The following is a 21,016-nucleotide window of genomic DNA, read 5'->3' as shown; positions in this document are numbered from 1 at the left end:
ATAAAATGTTATAATTAATTAGGTGTGTGGCACGGCGCTCTGCTACAAAATGTATCTTACATCAGAGGGAGCCTCCTACAGCAAATGCCATGCTCATTTAACTGTAACAAGGAACAGCAGTGTGCTCTGTGTATGCTAATATAATAAATAGCGTGTTATTCAAATGCACTTAAGAATAACATCACGGTTTGCAGTTATGTGCACGCTACCTCTGGCCGACTGGTAGGACAGCTTATAGTATTCAAACGGAGCCAGCGGTTTGATCCAAGAGATCGTCACGGCGTCCTCGGTGACGTCCGACACCATCATCTCTTTTGGTGGGTCCATGCCTAAAAGTGCGATGAGAAAGAAAACACTGTCATGCGGTTCAAATGGTATAAAAAAAAAAAAGGATGAGCCCCAGCATATAATAGGAGCATGTTATGTTATGTACAAAGCTAATTCAGTCATTTTCATGAAAATCTATAAGAAAGACTGCCCTTGAAGGCCCGAGTAGTTCAGTAACCCTCATTTTGTCCACATTTAATGTCCTCTTCATTAAATTTACATAGAAACAGAGCTGTCCTTGGGTCTGCGAGACTGTGTGAATTTTTAATGCACATTTTTATTACGAACAAAACACCATCAAAAGATTAGCGAGAAGAAACTGAGCAGCATCAAGCTAAAAAAAACACAACCGTTAATGTTGAGGCTGAGCAGGGTTTACACAGAGGAGACCCCTCCCCTGCCAAAATTCTGTTTTATATGTCTCCTCAGACCACTGAGCTGCCACGGAAAAGGTTACGGTGAAGACAATTTGAGCAAACAATTAAAGCCCTGACAGATCCTAGGGAAAAAAAGAAAGATATTTAGACAGTGAAGAAAAAAAAATAAGAACGTACGAGAATGGAACAAAAAAAAAACAAAGATCAAGATTAAGAGATCGCTTCCATCTCCTGTTGTGGGCGATGGGTAAGAGCACTTATAGACGACTGCTACACTCTCTCTTCCCTGATTTGAGAAGAATTATGGCTATTATTCCCACGCAGAAAGCAGGAGATTTCAAATTCTTGGAAGAGGACTAATTTAAAGTCTGCTCGCATGGAATACAGTTGCATTTATTCAAGTCGTGCATGTTTTACTAATTACGTTTGCTTTGGCAAATGTAGAGCCAAAGAAAGAATAATGGCTGTAAAAATTTATTCTCTTATAAAGGTTCCTGGGGGGGGGGGGGGGGGGCGCAGGCAGAGATATACAGCTAGTCACTTTTGCATTATGTCAGCCAAAGCGGAGCTGGACCATAAAGTAAAACTGTGGTTAAATCTTAATGCAGCACAGTTCAAGTGTAGCAAGTGATTCAAGGCAGCAAGCAGCCCCCCATCAATGCTCACGTTCAAACACGTGAGATCAAAGCAGGGCGCTAAAATGATCACAGCGTAAAGACCGGTGCAAGAAATAGTGTACATCTGTCCCATCCCATCCAATCTCACCCCCTGAAAATCTGCCTCTTGTGTGTGCGTGAATGTAAAGCGAGAAAGCGGAGGCTCCAAGCTGCCAAGGGGGTGTTTGAAACCGGCATGTGCAGGTGTTTCTGCCACCGATGCTAAGTTAACATCTCTATTGTTTACTGCTGGCTCTCCTATTTTCTCCATTTGTCTCCAGCCCTCCATTATTTTTTTGTCTCATCCTCTTCCTTTTGTCCCCCTCGCTACAAAGAAAGAGAGCGATCCTCTTTCTTCCAGCTCATTGTCAAACTCTCCGGCAGGTTATAATACTGACCCTCTTCTCATTCATTTATCTCTCTTCTCTCTGAGATGTAAATAGCACAGTCGCAATCAAATGGGAGAGGGAGAGCTTCTTTTCATAATCTGCCAATTAAACTGGAATTTAGAAAGTCTGCAGAAAAATGACACAGAAATACTGTACTAATTAACGAGGGGTCGCGGTGGCGTCGCTGAAGGTAAAATAGGTTAATAAGACATGGAGAGAAGTGATAGAGAAACCGTAATTAAGATGTAAGAAAAAAAGACAAGAATATACTTAAATGGGTGAATACACAGGAAAAACAAAACAAGCAGACTGCTCCTTTCTGTTACTGCATGGCCTTCACTCCATTAGGCTGACACTTGTTAGCCACTTGTTTTTTCTCAAATATAATCCAACGTTACATCTGGGTTTTTGAGGTTAGCTTCAACTGTGCAAACCTCAACCATCTGATAGCACTGAGGAGCAAAACCTTTATTTTTGGCACTGCATCTCTACATCTACATCTGAACAGAAAAAAAGGAGAAAAATGAAAAAAATTAAAAAGCCTCCAAGGCAGTTTCTAATTACAAAAGTCATTCTGCTGTGGTGCTGCGCAAATGAAAGCCTAAAAAAAGCATTTCTGCAAATACATATTTAATTTAAAATCACTTTGTATTTCCATTTCTTAAACTAATTTTCTTTCTCTTTCCTTTTACACGCTACCTCATACATGTTAATTCAATATTTTGCTCCCCCAAAATCCTTTCTTTCCTGTTCCCCATCTCTGTTTTTTACATTGTATCCCTCATTCATAAATATGATTAAGGTGATTAGAGTTGGAATCTTTCTTAATTGTTAAGTAGATCAAGCTAAAACAAATAAATAAATGCTGGGAACTTGATGTCATTTTACATGCACAAATACAAAGCATTGCTAATTTAGAGCTTCTGGGGTGTGAGATTGTCTTGAATAATACTAGACTCAGAATATTTAGGATCCTTGGGGTTTTGTAGTGTTAAAAATAATACTTTGAGCTTCAAGAAGTTGTGATGATCATCTTTTTTCTTCACTTTCCAATGAACTGGGATGCTGCGTAAATAACAACATAACAACATAATACAATGATTTGTAAATCTCACAAAGCCATATTTTATTCACAGAACATAAAAAACATATTAAATGTTTTAAGTGAGACAATGTGCTGTGTAACATCAACTATTTTTTCACAACAGTCAACAAACGACTGGGAGTTGAGAAGACTGGCTGCTCTTGGGTCTGATATAGGATTCAACGCCTCTGGGTCATCTTTGTCATAGAAATAGCATCTTTTTGCTGGATGTCTCAGTTAAAACATTTCATGTGTTTTCTAATATAACTTTATGGGTTTTGCAAATGATTGGATTCTATTTACATTTAAAAAAAATTCACAATCATTGGGTCGGAGTTGCAGAAAAATGCATGTACTCTTGCCACACATAGACAAACAAAATTACTATGACCCTAAGTGTGCATATCTACTTGGACAGGACCCCCACAAAGTCACAAACCTTTATTTTGCTGCTGATGTTTCTCTATTTTCATCACTTACAAACTTTTTTTTCCATCATTCAAGCAGCTCACCTGTAGTAAGTGAAGCTGTAATGGGCTCTGAAGCAACGTCCCCCTGTATTGTGATTAGACTGACGGTGTAATGAGTGGACGGCAGCAGCCCCTGGATCAGTGACCTCGTCTTGGAGCCATGCAGTGTCACCTTAGAGGTGTCGGTCCCGTCGGCAGAGCTGTAGCTCAGAATGAAGAGTTCAGCGGGCGGTGCTGGGGCGCTCCACGCCACTGACACAGAGTCTGAAGTCACCTCTGATAAGTAGAGGTGGGTTACAGGTCTGATTCCTGGAGGAACGAGGGGGTTTAGAGGTCACCGAGGAGCTTTCAAGGACAGGCAAAAATCCTGCTATGAGCACGAAATGTTAATGGGAAAAAAAAAAACAGGCAGTTGCTGTCATTATAGAGATGACAGACAAGCCGTTAAGTGATGGATGAAAGCCGTCCTCGATGATGTAACAGACCGTTTATAATACAGTTGAGAAAATTAGCCTTGGGTGTAATCTTGATGGGGAAGGTGAGAGTCAAAGAAAACCACAATCATGTGGCAGTAATGAATTAATTGGTCATAAAAAGGGAAACTAATGAGATTACCCGCCGTTAGGATGAAGATGTGATGGGACTGTTCATAATAAGAAAATGGAAAAAGGATGATAGCAGCAGATGCTGTTGTCAAAATGTATGACCTGGACGGGAGATGATGTAATGAATATGAAGTAGTGTACCAGCTGACACAGCAACAAATGCAAGAGGACTTGAATTTAATTAGCCATGCGTGGATGTATAAGCAGGGGAAATGTGGCAACACTGACTTTCCTGAACTGCCAGGATTACAGGCATCCTGCGGAGTTTTCTTTGCAATCAATCATCATATGAAACCTGCATTGTTTACACTGGCCTGCATCTGTATTCTTCTTGGTGAGCTGCTGCCTTTTATTATTCTTCACAAGTTGTCAGTATGCATTACTGCCATGTGCAGTCAGCAGAAATTCTGTATCACATAGACCTCACGATACCAGTGCCTGTGTGCGTTCATGATCTCAACAGTGGTGGAGAGACGGGGTACGAAAAAGATCCAAACGTGTCTCCAGAGCAGCTTTAAAAAGAGAAGATTGTGGCTACGCATTGATTAAATATGAAAAAAATGCAAAAGGGGTCGAGAGTCTGTGTGAAGCAAAATTCCACAGACGTGATGAAAGTGCCGTCTTTGATCAAGATGACAGTGATAAGCTAGTTAATGGTTTAACAGCAAGTAAGACCACATAGAGGCAATGTGGGTGATGTGAGATGACAATGTGACTCACCTTTGTAGATATTAATGGAACTTTTTTATAGAGAAAATTATGTTTCCTTAAAGAGAAACCCTTGTCATGGATTGGGAAAAAACTTCAACTTCATAGTTAATAAAAGAAAAGTTAATATTATCTCTAGCTGAGGATGGAGGATCTTGCGACAAGCAGTCTGTGGAAACAGGCTACACTCTGAGTCTGAAAGGACTTTGGTTAAAAGGTTAGAATATAAAGATGCTATTAAACGCAAAAATATGGGGTTTAACATCTTCGGAGGTTGGACTATATTAAGAATCACATCCCAGTGTGACAAACTAAATCACTTAATAATCTGTCATAATTCACTACACTTCTACACTTCATAAATATGAACATAGCTACCGCGACGTGCCCAGTGGGTTGTCCTGTTTAAAAGTCTCGAGATGGTCATTTTTAAAAACTCACGTGACAAAGAGAGGCGGTTCTGACTGTGAAACTGCTCACTCATTGGCTATTGACTTGTGATTGACTCGTAAGCCGTTTCATACCACAGATAATCCTCTGTTTTGAAACGCAGTATGAGAAGATTTTTTGAAATAGTCATAAATAAATATGTCCTAAAAGTGACTGAGCGCATAAACTCATCAGTGTTTGCAAGCATTTACAGAGGTCAAAAGAGAAAGCTGGTTTCCAATATACATAGCTACTGCAGCTATCGCCATCTGGTGGCCTTCAGACAAAGTGCAGGTCCGCATTAGCTTCATTTTTTGGACCCAGAAGATAAGTCCATGTTTTATCTCTATGGTTACTCTTACTGATGTGCAGATCGTGTATTAGAAAACTCTGAACGCATAAATGCTGGAAACATGCAAATGAATGCATCACCTGAGTATACCTGAGTGAAGGCGGACAGATGTCTCCAATAAGTGAATAGTGGATGAGAAGATGACAGGTAATTTATGGTTTGTCCTCTGATTCTCTTGATCTGTCATCGTATCATTCCTTCACGTCTCCCCAGACAGTTAAAGTGGTGTTACCAAAGGAGTGCGAGATAACAAAAAGATTAGAAGTAGGATGACATGATTATGACGCTGCGGCGGTGACAACAACGATGGCCGCAGCAATAAAGAAAAAGAGATGATGATAATGACACTGGTAAAGAAAGGAATGATGGCAGGTGATTGCATGTCCATCATCTCTGAAACCGGCCTTTGTGCAACTGAAACTCACGTCAAGCTTTCGGAAAAAGAAAAAAAAAACAAAGAACTACCAGAGTGGAGTAGCCTGACAGGCGGTCCGACGTATAGTTGGGCGGATGGATGTGAGTTTAGAGGAAAACGAAGTGATTGAAAAGAAAGGAGCAACATCAAGCTGAAAAACAGGGCGAGCAGACAGCACAGAGCGTGACGGCAAAGGGAGAGAATGTGGTACGAACCGGAGTAAGAAGAAACAGAAACACAAATACATTGAGATGCAAAAGAGAGGTGCAATTAGGAGCGCTTGTAACAAGCTCATTAACGGGCTGGAATAATTTGCCTCTGCTAATTGCTCCTTCGAAGTCTTTCACGGTCCTCCATTTTCTTTAAGCGGTACTCCCCTCACCTGATGTCACACTTTAGTTCATTATATCCATCATTCAACTTCATTACACCCTATACCGTCTTTAGAAGTGTTCTCCAGCTTTCCGTAGTAATGGGCTGATCTTTCATGTCTTTGTCTGTGCAGAGACACTCGTGAGTGAATTTATTTGAGCTCCTTATGAAGCCTGAACGGATTAAATGAGTGCTGTTTAGGAACGTTTAGTTGAAGCTGTTGCAATGGAAAAGACAAAGGGAGACTGTTTGTCGAGGAAATGATCTCATCATTATGTTATCTGTATGCACGTCTCTGCTGATCTTCATTAAACACTTTAAAGTTAGTCCTTCACTATATGAAATTAGACTACGCTCCCTACCTGTGAAGGCGTCTATGGTAGCTGCAGTGCTCTGCTGTCTTCCTCTTCTTGCTGCTACAGTGATGGTGTACTCAGTCCCAGGCTCCAGGTCCTTCAAAGTGGTGGTGTTGATGTCTTTAGGCACCGTCAGCTAGAACAGGGAAGATGAGTTAAACAAGGTCCAAATCAGACATATACATGGTTATCGTTTCAGTGTTCTTTACCTCATTAGTGACGCCGGAGGCTGATGTGTAGGTGACCTTGTAGTGGTCAATGGGGCCCTGGACTATGCCCCAATTCAGAGTGATGGTGTTGTCCGTGGAAGCCGTCACAGTCAGATTCATAGGTACATCCAGAGCTAAAACAGGGAAAGCAACACTCAAAATTAAACTCAAAACTCCAGCCCAGATTCATGTAACACTCTCACCCTGAAAGATATATCTGAGTGGGTGCACATCGAAAAAATACATGACCTTTGAGGGACCTTCCTCTTAATCCTCCTTCAAATTCACAAGTATTTATATTAATGTTGTTCTCAGTCGTCTTCTCAACTGTCTTTGCAGCTTCTTAGCCCATTACCACCTGCTGTCATTTGGGAAAATACTACTGTGTTGTGTCACCTACAGTACGTGCTCGCGTGCATTTGCATAAAACAAAATAAGAGTTTATGGAAATATTCACTGATTCAAATTTGATTTGACATGTTGTTTTCTACATTTGAGGGCAACACAATTGCGCTGGATTTTTAACAATATTTTCAAATAAATTTAGAGCCAGATTTACTAAACAAGGTAAAACATCACGTGAGCATAATCCCCAAATAGTGCTCACACATGTGGTTAGAAAGATTCATTTCACTATCAAGCGCTATCAGTTTGCGCGCTTGAATATCCTCCTGTCCTTATTTTGCACCTTGAGAAAAGATCTCTCAGAAATGCAACAGGTGTGGTCGCAAACATCTCACAGCCTTGTCATCGCATTTTTGTAAATACCAACAGTACTTTTATTCAGGTTAGTAAATCTAGCTCGAAATGGTTAAAAATAAGAACAAAAATGTTGCTTTCATGATTTCAGTGGAAACATAATTACTGCTACTGGTTACTATGTTTTTTAATTCATGTTTAGTTTCTGCTATACTCTTGTCTACTTGTGTAACTGTGGTGCAGTTCTCACATTAAAGGACAGACCATTACTAATAAAACATTTACAGCGTTTCCAATGGGTTTAATGCATATTACCACAACGATCTGACTGTCTCCTTTAATCTTTTTATATTTCTTGTGTTTTTAAGTGAGTTGTTCTCTTCCCTGCAGAATGAGTAACCCAGTTTGCCCAGTGGATCATCAATGTTTAATCCTCAGCTAATCATCTGCCGCCTTGTTTGCCTGAACCTTTGGTGTTTCACGGCTTTTTAGGAGGTCAAACAGACATAAAAAAAACCTGATGTAAATGTGTGTTAAATGAAATGATTATTTTAGCAGCTCTGGCTTAAGGTAACACCGGCGCTGCCATGAAGCTGTCTTCATAAACGGCTCTCTTAAAGCTCTTTAAGAGAAATGCGACAGATGTGATGCATTTTAAAGTTCAAAACGAGTGCAGGGAAAAGAGGCGTTACAACGAGCTTGTTTGTAAGACAAATGGAAGCATAATTTTTTATAAAGTGCAGAAAACCTTTAGCCATTAAAATAACTGCACCTGGATGAAAGATGTGCTTGACGGTGAACGTGAGGGGAAAGATTAGCGAGGCACCTCCACGCACTCACTTTTCAGACAAAGGGTTACATTTTTTTCTCCTTTCAGCCAAACAACTCAACAACACAATAAATATTCAAATAAAGGATCAAGAGAGGGCCATTAGCAAAAAAAAGTATGCATTATAACAGCTTTAAAATGTTGTAATGGGAACTTTGACCCAAGCCGACAATACCAAACACTTCTGGAGAAGAGTACAAGTCACGGCGAAACATATTTTGCTTAATTTTCTAAAATGGCTTTTAGTAGTTGGAGTGGCAGCGCCGAACCACAGGTGAGAATTACACGTATAATAACAAATGGGCCCACGAGCCTGCTGTGATGCTGCGATTCCCCGCTGTGATTTCTGTGTTGTACATGCGCGAGTGACTCACTGGCTTTTTACAGTGGAGCACAAAGCATAATTCACTCACTCGTCCTGGCGTTCATTGTGGCTGGTGTACTCTGGTTGCTACCTTTCATGGCAGAAATGCCAATGCCGTACTCTGTGCCTGGAAGCAGGTCTGAGATACAAAGAGAGACAGAGAAGCGGGAACTAATTTAACACATAACGTAGCAGGAACAAAAAAAATCGTAATAATAATAATAATCACAGACAGTGCTTCACGTTCTTGTCCTCGTGCAAAGTGCACATCAATTACACTGAGTTTTTTTTCATGACAGCCCCAATTAGCTCGACACCGGTGATGAGGTCTCGGCAAATTTACATGTAGCATCGTTGTGATTTCTGAAGAAATTTCTTTTTTTTTAAAATCAACTGCACAACTGATCAGTTTCAAATCGGTTGAGTGCATCCACAGAGAGGATCTCGAGCTACAGAAATAGAGATGAAGAGATGAGGAATGAAAAATAAGGAGGCGGACGACAGAGATTATTAGCGGAGGAGAGCAGGGGGAGAGGGAAAATGAGAATGACAGAGAATGGATGAGAGTGAGGGAGAGCATCGATGGCAACGAGCGAACAGAATAACACGGGGACCTTTTGCTTCTATTCTTATGCAGGCCGTGCCCTTTTCAGCACTCTGGCCTTTCAGAAAAAAACATCCCAGCTGACCCCATCTTTCTGACAGCCTTTCAATACGCCCGCAGGACAACAAGCGTTTCTACAGATACAATCAGTGGGCCGTCAGCCAAGTGTTAGCTCCGGAGATAATCTTGCCATGTAAAACACAGACACTTCCAGCTTCTTTGGTACATATTAGATGCATTGTGATGATACTGAAAGCATCAGGAAAATAGGAACTCTACAAATGTCGAGGATAAATAATTCAAAACGCAAAAAAATGGTTATTCCTCACTTACCTGTGAGAGTAGTCTTAGTAGTGGCTCCCTCATTGCGCGGTACGATGACTTTGTCATACTGATCTCCTGCTAATGTGCTATAAACCACCTGGTAACTCTCCACCTACATTTAAACACAAATATATTTACAGCATTAAAGAGAAGGTAATGCCTGAAAAAGTCTCGCTATGCAAGACTTACACAAACAGTCCAAAACTGTGTGGGTTTTTTTTACTGTGCATTGTTTGGTTTATTTTGTCTCGGCACAGTGTGATGTTTGGCTCTTTGTCAACACTGCAGTGCAGAATCAGAAGGATGAATAAATTTGCCGGCATCGAGACAGACTTTATAAGTTTGAATGTGTGGTTAGCGAGCCCTGGAAATATCATTGTGACAGCTGAGCAAAACGCAAATTTATCACATTTTCATTCACAGCAAAACATTCGGTGACCATTTGCACCGAGTGAAGCGCTTGCTCCAGCGCTCTAACTGGCATTTTCCAAGGCAGCGAAAGGCAGACCCGTCTGTGTGGGATGGTAACGTGTCCAAGAAGGGGAAAAAAAAGAAAAAGTAGAAGGAATAAAAAAGCTGTTTTATTGAAACAATTTAAGAGGAGTCATAATGTCAGAGGGATTAAGAGGAAATTAGCTGTTTTTTATAAAAAGGGCAAGGTAAACATGCAGCAGGCTCACTGATATAAGATGTACCTGCAGTATGAGAGCCAGCAGAAGCCTTAATGTGTTTCAGGATGGTCCACTACACTTATTTAATGCAGTGAAATAAAACAGCAGCTTGCACAGTATTACAAATCCAGTGACAAATTAAAGGTAAGCCATAATGAAGCATCTTTGGTAGGTGTTAGGCCATCACATGCCACCAAAACAGCTTCAAGTACCTTGGTACTGATTGTCTAAGGTCTTCTGGTGCCGAACACTGGCTTTCAGTTGGTTTTGAGTTTAAGATTTGCTTGTTTTTAAGTCACTGAATGAGTTAGCGCCGCCTTACCTTCCTGATCTTTCAACAATGCACACTCCCAATAGATCATGAAGGTCAGCTGACCAGATGTATCCACTAAACCTGCCTGAGTCTTAACACTAACTGTTTTACTGCTCGTGCTGTTTAACCTTTCAGCTGTACAGCGCTCTGGTCAGTGCTTGTTGTTTTTAAATGTGCTTATAAATAACTTGATTTGACTTGACAGCATTAGCCCAAAAGATCTTCCCTCATTTGGTGTTTGATGATGGTGATGGAGATTATTAGACGGGACTCCCATAGTTTGATTCACTTGATTTTTATACTTGTTAAATCATCCAGTGAGCCCTGTGGATCATAACCCAGGAAGAGATCACCTCCATGTTTCAATTTTGTATTGATTTACATTTGAACCCACATCAGCACAATCTCGCCCACAGACACCAGATCTCAGTGTATGAGTTTATTCCTTTAATTTGTTCACCATCTTTATATAACATTAAGTTGTTATCATCAGGATGTACGCAGCACTTCTATGTTGTAAACTCTCTCATTATTCAGGTCGCCCAGTCCACCTAAGGAATGCTGCAAGGATCCGATCAATCCTGAGCTTTAGTGGCACTCAGACTATCGTTCATGCTTTTATTTTCTCTCGGTTAGATTATTATAATGTGTTTTTTTTTTTATCAGGCATCAATCAGAAAGCATAAATAGGCAGCAGCAAGACCTCTTACAAGAACCAAGAAAACTGAACATATTACGCCGGTCTTAATGACTCGACACTGCCTGCCCATGACTTTTAGAATTGATTTGAAGATTTTACTCATTATTTTTTAAGCCCTTCATGGCCTGGCCCCTGAATTTAAACCAATCATATCTCCCAACCAGTGTGCAGCCTCAGATTCTCAGGCAAAACCTGATAACTGCTCCCACCTCTCGCTTAAAAACAAAAGGCAATCCAGCGTTTGCTGTTGGGGTTGCTTTTGTTGTGGTATGAACTGCCTGAGGAAATCTGGCCTCATCAGTATCTTCTTTTAAATGACTGCTAAACACTTTTTGGGGGAAATTTTAACATGGATTTTATATTGTCTGACATTCTTAGCTTATCTTATAACTTCTAAAGTTTTATGTTGATTTTAAGTTATTCCTTAAGGTGGAATCATACTGTGTTTTATTCCTATTCTTATACTGACTACATACAGAACTTAATATATAAATTGTTTTGAAAATTTCCATCTAGTTTGTTCTTTTTTTCTGTGTTTCTAGTACTTTGTAACACTGGTTTTGATCATTTTTACAAATAATGTTTATTATGATTAATATTTTTATTATTAGATAACTTTGGCTTATGCTTGGTGATTTAATGCATTACACTGCGTATAATTCTATATATTTGTCATGTGTTAGCTATTAAATCTAAAGATGATATAATTAATATAGCATCAGATGCACTTTTGTAAGCATATGGAAGCCAAAATAATAAACAACAGATGCTTCGTGTCAAAGGTGTTGTTAATGATAAAGTTTAAAAAAGAGCCAGAACGATATAGGATGTTTACGACCAACACCGATATTTGGTCTGACAAATGTTTTCTTTCAGACATAAATAGATTTGCCTAACATTTATTATGTGTAGTTTTCTATTAGTCCTTACTAAGAAAATATGATAATGCAGATTAAAAATAAACGTTTATGTTCTGCCCAACTCTACTCGGTTGCTGTGTTTTGTTGCCAATGGGGAATGTGCAGAGTGCCCTCTGGTGGACAAACATAGAAACATAAGCACTCGTAACATGGTTGAATGGTGTTTCTCAGTCTCTTCTTTACTTTTTTATAACTATTTGTTTATAGTCATTAGCAATTATAAATGCAACCATTAATATATTGGCAAATACCTCATATTGGCCGTATATTAGCCAGGGTCCAATACACTTTTCATTATTGATGGCTTCATATTACCTGCAAATTTTTGGTAATTGTGCAGTCATGAGGACTAAGTCAAGCTGGTTATGCTTCACTATACTAGAACATGGGCAGTTAAAAAATGTCAAAAGACTTCCTACCTCAGCTTCACTGTTATCCCATTCAAGCTCAAGCGTGGTAGAGGTCTTGGAAACGAGACGCAAGTTCTTGGGGGCATCAATCTCTGAGAAAAACGATAAAGCTGACAATGTTGGGGACACTGAGACCCATTCTCAGAGATTGTGAACAAGCAAACAACAAACACAGGTCACATTAAATTGTCAATTACTCATATTTAGCTCTTCATGTTCATCAAACACATTTCTCTTTGTATTTTTATAAGGTGTATCCTCTTCAGTTTTCTGTAGATTTTACTTCAAGTATCAACCACAAATAGATATTTAATGTGTAAATATGGCATCAGCGGGGAAAAACAAATCAGCATAGTGTTTCCATAAATAAGTACAAACTTTAGGAGCGTAAACATTCCCCTGAACAGATGTTCACTACTCCCTCCAATACAGATAAAAAGTGTGGCGTATATTAGGCCATATGTCATTACTGTTCTACTCTCAGAGGCAGACGCAGGATCACACACACCAGTATCACCACATCTGCTTGCTGTCAGACCTCACCGGTAGTAAATTCAGTGGAAATGGATCCGCTCTCGTTTCCTCTTCTCACGCCGCTCACTGTCACCTCGTAACGCGAGCCAGGACGCAGGACCTGTGGAGAGGAAAAAAACCCAAAACAACAGAGGCCGTTTAGTCTGTGTATAATCTCTTTGCATTATGTTTTTTTATGTGTTTGTTTTCTATTTGTTTTATCTCCAGACACAGAAGGCAGACAGACTGTGAGATTAGATCGTTTAACAAGCATGGCAAGTACAAACACAGACACACACACACACACACACACACACACACACACACACACCTACACACACACACACACACACACACACACACACACACACACACACAGATATACTGGTAATACTATACTTGTGACCTATAATGACTCTAGCCAAGTCTCATTTCAAAGCGCACGCACCTGCAGAGAGTACTGGCTAAGTGTGGGCTGGAGGCGGAAGGTGGTCCGTGGCCCTTCTCCTCCCACGAGGCCGTAACGCAGCACAATCTGATCAATCTTTGCCCTCGGTGGCGTCCACTCCACAAATGCCACTGTGTCCGACACGTCACGCACAATCAGCTGAGTGGGACCATCGATTACTGCAAAACAAAGAAAATGTCTAATTATAAGGTCCCTTGGTGATGTTGTTACAAAGCACAGTCACCAGGGTGCGGTTTCTTTGTTAACCTTTCCGAACTTGGATGAAGTACATGTTGACCAGGCTGGGTATTAAAATTGAATGCCAAACTATTACTTGACAATTACTATTACAAGTTATGATCTCTTAATTTTTCACAACGCACTTGTGTTTTATCATAGTTTAAAAAAGTAAACTTTCATTATATGCAAAGTTAAATACTTCACTTGAGGATGGCCCCAAAGCAAATCAATCCCCACACACGCCCACATTAATAGAGATAAAAATAGTCTGGAGAAATAACTGTCTGGTTTTGGATAGATAATTTTTTCTTTCGTGACAACTGTACGAGAGGTGACTTTCTTTATGGCTTAAGAATCTATAAAGCTTTTAGGCTAAGGGGTATTTATTATTAGAGGCATGGCTGCTTTGACTGATTTGTGCTGCGAGCTGTGTGCGAATTCAAGTCACTTAACTTGACCACTCAACCGGTGTTGGTGCTTTTCGGGGCATTTTAAATGTAATTAAAATAATATGGCTTGTTGAGCAGCTGATTATACTTTTGTAGTTTAAAAAAAAAAAGGTTTTAAAATGGGGCTTAACCAATGCCTGAATACATAAAGTAATAATATAGAGAATCTATAGTTTAGACCAGTTGGAGAGACATCCCCAGAAAGAAACTGTCAGATGGTAAACATTTGAACAGATTATTTACTGAATAGCATTTAATCTGTCATTTGATCCCAAACAAGCTGAACCCCTAAAATGTAATCTAATCCCAAGAGGATGTAGTGTCATCGCCTTGAATTTTCTGGAGCGCTGGATGTGGATTTGATATCAGTGAAAGCTGTTCTGACAGCCAGTCACGAAAAACATATCAGACCTGACGCACGCTGAGACAGTAGGATTTATCTGCGTGAAAGGGTTAAAACATAAGCCGTGATTGAAGTCTTTCCATGCTGATTGCTAGAAAACAACACTTATCAAGTTCGCAGAGCTCAAAATACATCAAGGGAAAACACAAATGTCTGACAGAGGAGGGATTCACTAAACATTTTCTCTGCACTTGTTACAGCATCTATGTCAATACACAGACATTTTGTCAAGGTAATGGGGTGTTAGAGAATGTGATAATTAGCACTTTATTTCATTAACCTGTTAATTACCTCTTTCCGCAGAAGCTACGGTTTAACATCTGCTGCGTTTAACATATTGTCTGGGAGAATGAAGGAGCGTTTGATCTCAAATTGAAACTTTTCGGCATAAATTTGCTGCCGTTAAAAGAAGTTCAGAGCTTAAAATGAAATGGCATTCTCGCACAGTTCGTGGCACTTAATTTGAAGTAATCAGCTTTTTGGTTCCGTTTGAAAAATGCGTGAAATTTTTAAATGTTGAGGTACTGACCAACAGAAAACTCCACAATGGATAGTTCAGCATACATATTTTTTAATTGAAAGCACCATGCTGTGCTGTAAAACCATAATTATTTTCCACTGCTCAACCCTGTGGGAACTCAGGTGAAAGGCAGATCTCACACACTGGGTGATGTAGAGCCAGTTTTCTTTTCTTTCAAACCTTTTTTTCTCTTCTTTTTAGTTTTCTGAGGTCTAAATAAAGTCTCAGACTAAGGCCTGACATATTGCAGGTCCGGCCTGATTCTTGATGTATTAGAAATTGGCCCCAAGGGTCTCGTCCTAGAAAGCATCCCAGGGAAGACAGTTGCTGAGAACCAGTTCCCAGATCAGCTGCGCTCACTCTCTGGCTTTCCTCTGACTCCTCATGGCGCTACGTTGTCTCAGAGGAAGGATAAATCATTGCTCTAAATTATTTAGTTACTTCAAATTTGTCTTTTCCTCTTTCTTTATCCAATACGGTGTCATAGAGTGGGCTGCTGTAAAAAAATAATGAGCGGGTGCCATAAATTATTAATCGATACTTAATTACAACCCAAGAAATGAACAAAGACTTGACAGGAAATTGATGGTGTTTTGACTGTGCATATCAGAGGCTGAATTGTTATGGAGGAGGTTTGAATTGGTGAGGAGTGGGGGGGGGGGGGGGGGGGGGTGGGGGACGATACTTCAGCGAGGTTTACGTCAGGGGCCTAAATGGTTTGCAGAGCAAATACGTCAAGGTGACATTCGCTGCTTTGCTGAGCGTACAGTGAGTCGGGAGCGTGCAGGGAAAGCTGTGCTACGGTTTATGTCGAAGTGATTAGCTAATTAACTGATTAACAGAAAACTTTTTGTAAACATTTATGCAGTTTCATTAAATATTTAGGTTTAGCACAAAATATGCTAAACTGTTTCTTTTTTTCAGTTTACAATTACAAGGATTAAGCAAAATAAACAAAACAAAACCCCCAAAAATCATCAGACTGAACTTATTTTTTGGCCTAATCACGTTCCCAGTTTACCGAGGATAAAAACTGATTTAGCTTAAAAAGGTAAAAAAAAAAACATTCCCTGCAACCCTCAACATGGTAAGCAGATTCTGAAATGGATGACTGAAAGAATTTATGGTTGATCAGCGTCGAATTTTATAATCACAATTCAAAAAAAGGTGGGACGCTGTGTAAAATGTACATAAATAGCAGAATCTCTTCTAATATTCTTAATCAAATATATAAGATCTTTAAATTGTACTATTTTATGAAAAATATTGGCTCATTTTCAATTTGAGGACCAGCTGCTTGTCACTCTTTTGTCTGAGAGACGAGTCACTCAACAGTTGTGGGTCTTCTTTGTTTTATTTTTCATGCTTTTATGTGTTTAAACTTGGAGAAACTCTTCTACTATGAAGCCATTCTGTTGTAATAGCTGCAGTTTGTAGTTTAACATTGTCTTGCTGAAATATTCGAGGCCTTCCCTGAAAAATATGTCATCTGGATGGGAGCACATGTTTCTTTAAAACCTGTTTACACCTTTCAGCATTCATGGCGAGCTTCCACATGTGCAAGCTGTCAGTTACATATGGCACTGCCATACCATCAAAGATGCAAGCTTTTGAACTGAGGACTGATGACAACCTTGTCATTTTTAGTCCCTCTTTAGTCCAGAGGATCTGGCGTCCATGATTCTCAAAAATAATTTTAAATTTTAACCACAAAACAGTTTTCCACTTTGCCTCAGTCTATTTTAAATGAGCTTCAGCTCAGAGAAGATTATCATCACCACATATGGCTTCTTCTTTGCATAGCAGAGCTTTAACTTGTATCTGTTGATGGCATTGTGAACTTTGTTCACATATAATGTTATTTGAAAGTGTTCCTCAGCCCATGCTGTGATTTCCATGCTGGCTGAGGGTCTGAAGATCATGCACAGTACTGAGTTTCAGTCTTGTCCCTTGCACACTGATATCTCCAGATTCTCTGCACCTTTTGAGGATAATATAGACGTACGACATATGACAACACGCATTATTCTGAAGTTGTTCCCTGATTTGTAGATGCAGTGTTTTTACAGAGCAGTGAAACTCTGCCCATCTTTTTAAAGATGATCTTTTTAGTCCTGTTCATGTTACTTACCTGTTGCCAGGTAACCGAATTATGTGCAAAACATTCCTCCAGTTGGTTTTTTTAGTACTATTTTCTTTTCAATGCTTTTGTTGGCCCATCCCAACAAAAGCAATTGTGTCATATTACTGCCATCAAATTAAAAAATAACTAATACTTCTCATGAAATAGTAAAATAACCCAGTTTAAACATTTTATACGTTTTGTATGTATGTGAATAAAATATGGATTTATGAGATTTGCAGAAAATGGCCTTTCTTTTTAACGCACATTTCGCACAGCAGCCTAACATTAAATACAAATTTTGGTGGTTATAATATTATAGCTAATTGTTGTTAATTTACAGCTTCCAAACTGAATACATACGTGTTGTGACAGTAGCTGTGACTGGCTGGCTTCGACCTTGGTCCCGGAGCGCCACCAGGTTCACTGTATATTCTTCGCCTGGCCTCAAACCAGTTTGCACAAATGACGTGATGGTGCTGGGCAGCTGTGTAGTCATCCCTCCATCATTATCCTGGAAGAAAAGCAAGGATTAAAGTGACAAAGGGGAAGGAAGAGAGAGAGAAAGCTCCTATCTGTTTTAATTTTTCAGTAAATATCAGCAACTGTGTGGCACAAACAGCGTCTCTCAGTGAAGGTAAGAAAAAGGCCCTCCCCCAATGACAGAACTTCAGCAGCTAATTTACATGCAGTACATTTTCTGTGTTGTATGCTTAAACTTTTGGAAGGTTTAGCACATTAAATTCCCAAACCGAATATCAAACGGGCTAGAGTGATATTTCTCTGGCCATGTTCTGCAAAGGCAGCACTGTGTGCGTTTCCAAAGGCGTGTCACTCATCCATACAGAGTCACAGCCATTCCCAGCTGTTCTCAGAGAGCCAGCATTGCTAATGCACTACCTGCCATCACACAGATGTTACACCCACTGCTGGTCCGAGATCTCCAAACCCCTGCGCTTTGACGGTTGCTATTAAAACAGAACATATAACAGCTTGCTGCTTTCCTGAATCAAATCTGTAATTAGAGATGTAATCCATTTAATCACCTCAGCTCCAATTACCAGGGTGGGCAGTAACACTCACAATGGTAATGTTCTAACAACAAGTGGTGTTCAATCTCAATAATAATACAGTTTCATGGAGGTAATGCTAAATTAAGCAAAATGAATCACCACAAAAGTATATCCCACTCCCATCTCATGTGTCACTTTGCTCATAATTAGTCATCATTATCTGTGCCGACAAGATCGCTTTGGCGACTTAGTCCCTTGTATTTTCTATTGCTTCCGTTTCACTGGATGAAAAGAAAATGTAGCAATTTAACTGCCCATTCATACATTCACTGTTTTCGTTCTTTTCTAATGATAAGAACTAGTGGGAAGTGTTTTTAGTCATCTCACAATTCAGAGGAAAAAATTCTGTACAACAAATACATCTAATTTGTTTACAGTTACCCGCGCTGAAAACTTATGTGTGAAAATCATTCATTATCCTTTTTAAACAGACAGCAATAGACGGTAACAAGGAAGATCGAAGAGTTCCCCCAGCCCGACACACAAAAGTATAGTCTGTTATTCAAAGTAACGGTGACACTGCTTCCGGAAAAGACGTTCTCGTCTTTTGTCTTTTAAATGTCATGTTTAATGCTGTGAGCACAAATATCAAAAAATCATCAACTTTGCTGTCTTAAGTTGAGAAACACTTCCTCAAAGACTAGTAGGAGAAAGTTAACAACATGTGTGCACGAGCTCGTTTGTTATCCTCTCATTTATTAACACAATTCTTTTTAAGGTGATTTGAGAAAAATAGACTTGAATTGGAGTTTTTCATGGTTGCATTTTTTTAAAGTTGAAAGAGTCCTTACAGAAAACAAATATGACACTAATGAACACAAAAATTGTTTAATGTCAATATGTGACTGCAATATCTGTCCAATAACACCAGCCCTAGTTGTCAACTGACTGATTCTTCTGCTTTTTCTCCTTCTTGGTGTCTTTTATCTCATTCTTTCCCTTCCATCCTTTTCTATCCCACCAACCGTCTGCATGTCTGTGGTTCTCCGCTTTTCCTCTTTCCTGGCAGCTCCATCGTCAGCATCCTTTTTCCAGTGTATCTACAATCCCACCCCACCTGCACATGTCCAAACCCTCTCAGCCTTCCTTCTTTTTCTTTGCCTCCAAACTGCTCAACCTGAGCCGTCCCTCCGATATACAACTGCCTTTCTTTGTAGTCTTATCTATTTTTTTATTGAATTACAAAATCCAACATATGAGATGTTGCAGTACTGCACGCATGCAGTACAAAAACCCTGGCAGCATATTACATTATGGGAATGTACCATATATACTGTGCTATAGCAGTTTCTAACCATATTAATGGTGGGTCCTAAAGCTCACCTTCCCCCCTTCCCTCTCGCTTTGTTTCCTTTTTACAGGGTAGTGAGTTTTGTGTTTGTTCGCATAGGCCAAAGCTTTCATGCCTACTTCCATTACAAGATTGTCAAAATTCACAATCCCTACTGCTGGATTAAACCCACCAGGGGTGGGACTGCCAACTCATAATATGATTTCCCCTGCGGCTGGAGAGAGAGGGAGGGAGGGAAAGCAAGGGACGATTGAGGAAAGAATATGAAAGAGAGAGAGAGAGAGAGAGAGAGAGAGAGAGAGAGAGAGATGCGAGAGAGGTGAAACAAAAAGGGATGGAGGGCAGTTTCAAGGGGTAACTGAAAAAAAAAAACAGTTACAGATTTCAACCAAGGGCTGTTGGATGGAAAATAGAAACAAGGGATTAGGTGGAAAGGCCCGGGGGGGATGGGAGAACACAACAGTGATGAGACATGAAGGAATGGACAGACCAAAGGAGGATGGGAACACTAAAAGCAATAAAATAAAATTAAGATGAGCACTTTTTTTTAACTTACTATCCTTAAAAGGCCTTGAAAAACAAACACACAAAAGCATCTTAACATCAGATTTGAGACTTAGTGCCTGGCTGGACCAAAGGATATCTCCCTTGAGAACACCTTAAAGGAGAAAACCAATTACTGTGAGAGGGGACAAGATTAGAGTTCAGAGTACCTGAGTTTACAGCAGGAATTAGAAAGAGAAAGGCTTTTGCTTTTTGGCTTTGAACCTGGCCCTAGTATGGCTTCGCGAAGGGTTATTCAGGAAAAAAGAGTTCAATGGCTCATCCATCTAATAGCCAATAAGCTTAAGACAATCCGCTCATTTAATTTGGTATGGGCTTTAAACCCCCAAGAAAACCTAAATCCATGCAGTTTTCTCCCCGTTTTTACAGACATTCAAAGCTAGAGGATGGTATTAGTGAGATTTGAAAACAATTATTTCCAATCAAGATTTCACAAGCAAAACCCTGAAAAATAAAGAGTGTGCAAATATGTATCTAAAGCATAAATAACTCTTTATTCCTTCTGTTCACCTCACAAACACACGGGGATTAGGCGAGACTCGTGCACTCTCGCTTCTGAATGGGTAGATGTCACATGGTGCTGAACTACATTATCAATCCCTTGTTTTACTTTTCTGGCACTGTATGTGATAAAAAACAATCAAAATTCAACCTCTGAAGCACCATCGTAGACGTCGTCAAATCACATTGATTCAAATGTTCCAGCAGAGCCATTAACCAATGAAATGATGGTACGCAAATGTACTGAGAGTCTGGTTGCCTGGGCAGTTGATCATTGCGGTGAATAATCAACCTGTTGAACAATCGAAG

At 39.8% G+C, this 21,016-nt stretch overlaps 1 protein-coding gene across 4 annotated transcripts in view; it reads right to left on the bottom strand.

Annotated features, from left to right (window-relative positions):
- Positions 1–21,016, bottom strand: part of tnr (tenascin R (restrictin, janusin)) — a 211,613-nt gene that overhangs the window by 40,544 nt on the left and 150,053 nt on the right. For 2 of the 4 annotated variants that reach the window (XM_026149494.2, XM_080293388.1), the window contains exons 12-21: positions 17,642–17,792; positions 13,545–13,723; positions 13,127–13,217; positions 12,593–12,693; positions 9,579–9,681; positions 8,691–8,780; positions 6,750–6,883; positions 6,547–6,676; positions 3,346–3,612; positions 210–329 (exon numbers count right to left, since the gene is read on the bottom strand). In XM_026149494.2, coding sequence (XP_026005279.2) covers positions 210–329; positions 3,346–3,612; positions 6,547–6,676; positions 6,750–6,883; positions 8,691–8,780; positions 9,579–9,681; positions 12,593–12,693; positions 13,127–13,217; positions 13,545–13,723; positions 17,642–17,792 — 1,366 coding nt within the window. The remainder of the gene's footprint in view (positions 1–209; positions 330–3,345; positions 3,613–6,546; positions 6,677–6,749; positions 6,884–8,690; positions 8,781–9,578; positions 9,682–12,592; positions 12,694–13,126; positions 13,218–13,544; positions 13,724–17,641; positions 17,793–21,016) is intronic. The other 2 variants (XM_026149492.2, XM_080293389.1) reach the window with 2 other exon arrangements.

Source organism: Astatotilapia calliptera, chromosome 18, assembly GCF_964374335.1.
Source record: "Astatotilapia calliptera chromosome 18, fAstCal68.1, whole genome shotgun sequence".
NCBI lineage: Eukaryota > Metazoa > Chordata > Actinopteri > Cichliformes > Cichlidae > Astatotilapia > Astatotilapia calliptera.
The sequence above is the reverse complement of the archived record's forward strand: the minus strand, read 5'-3'. Positions and strand labels throughout refer to the sequence as shown.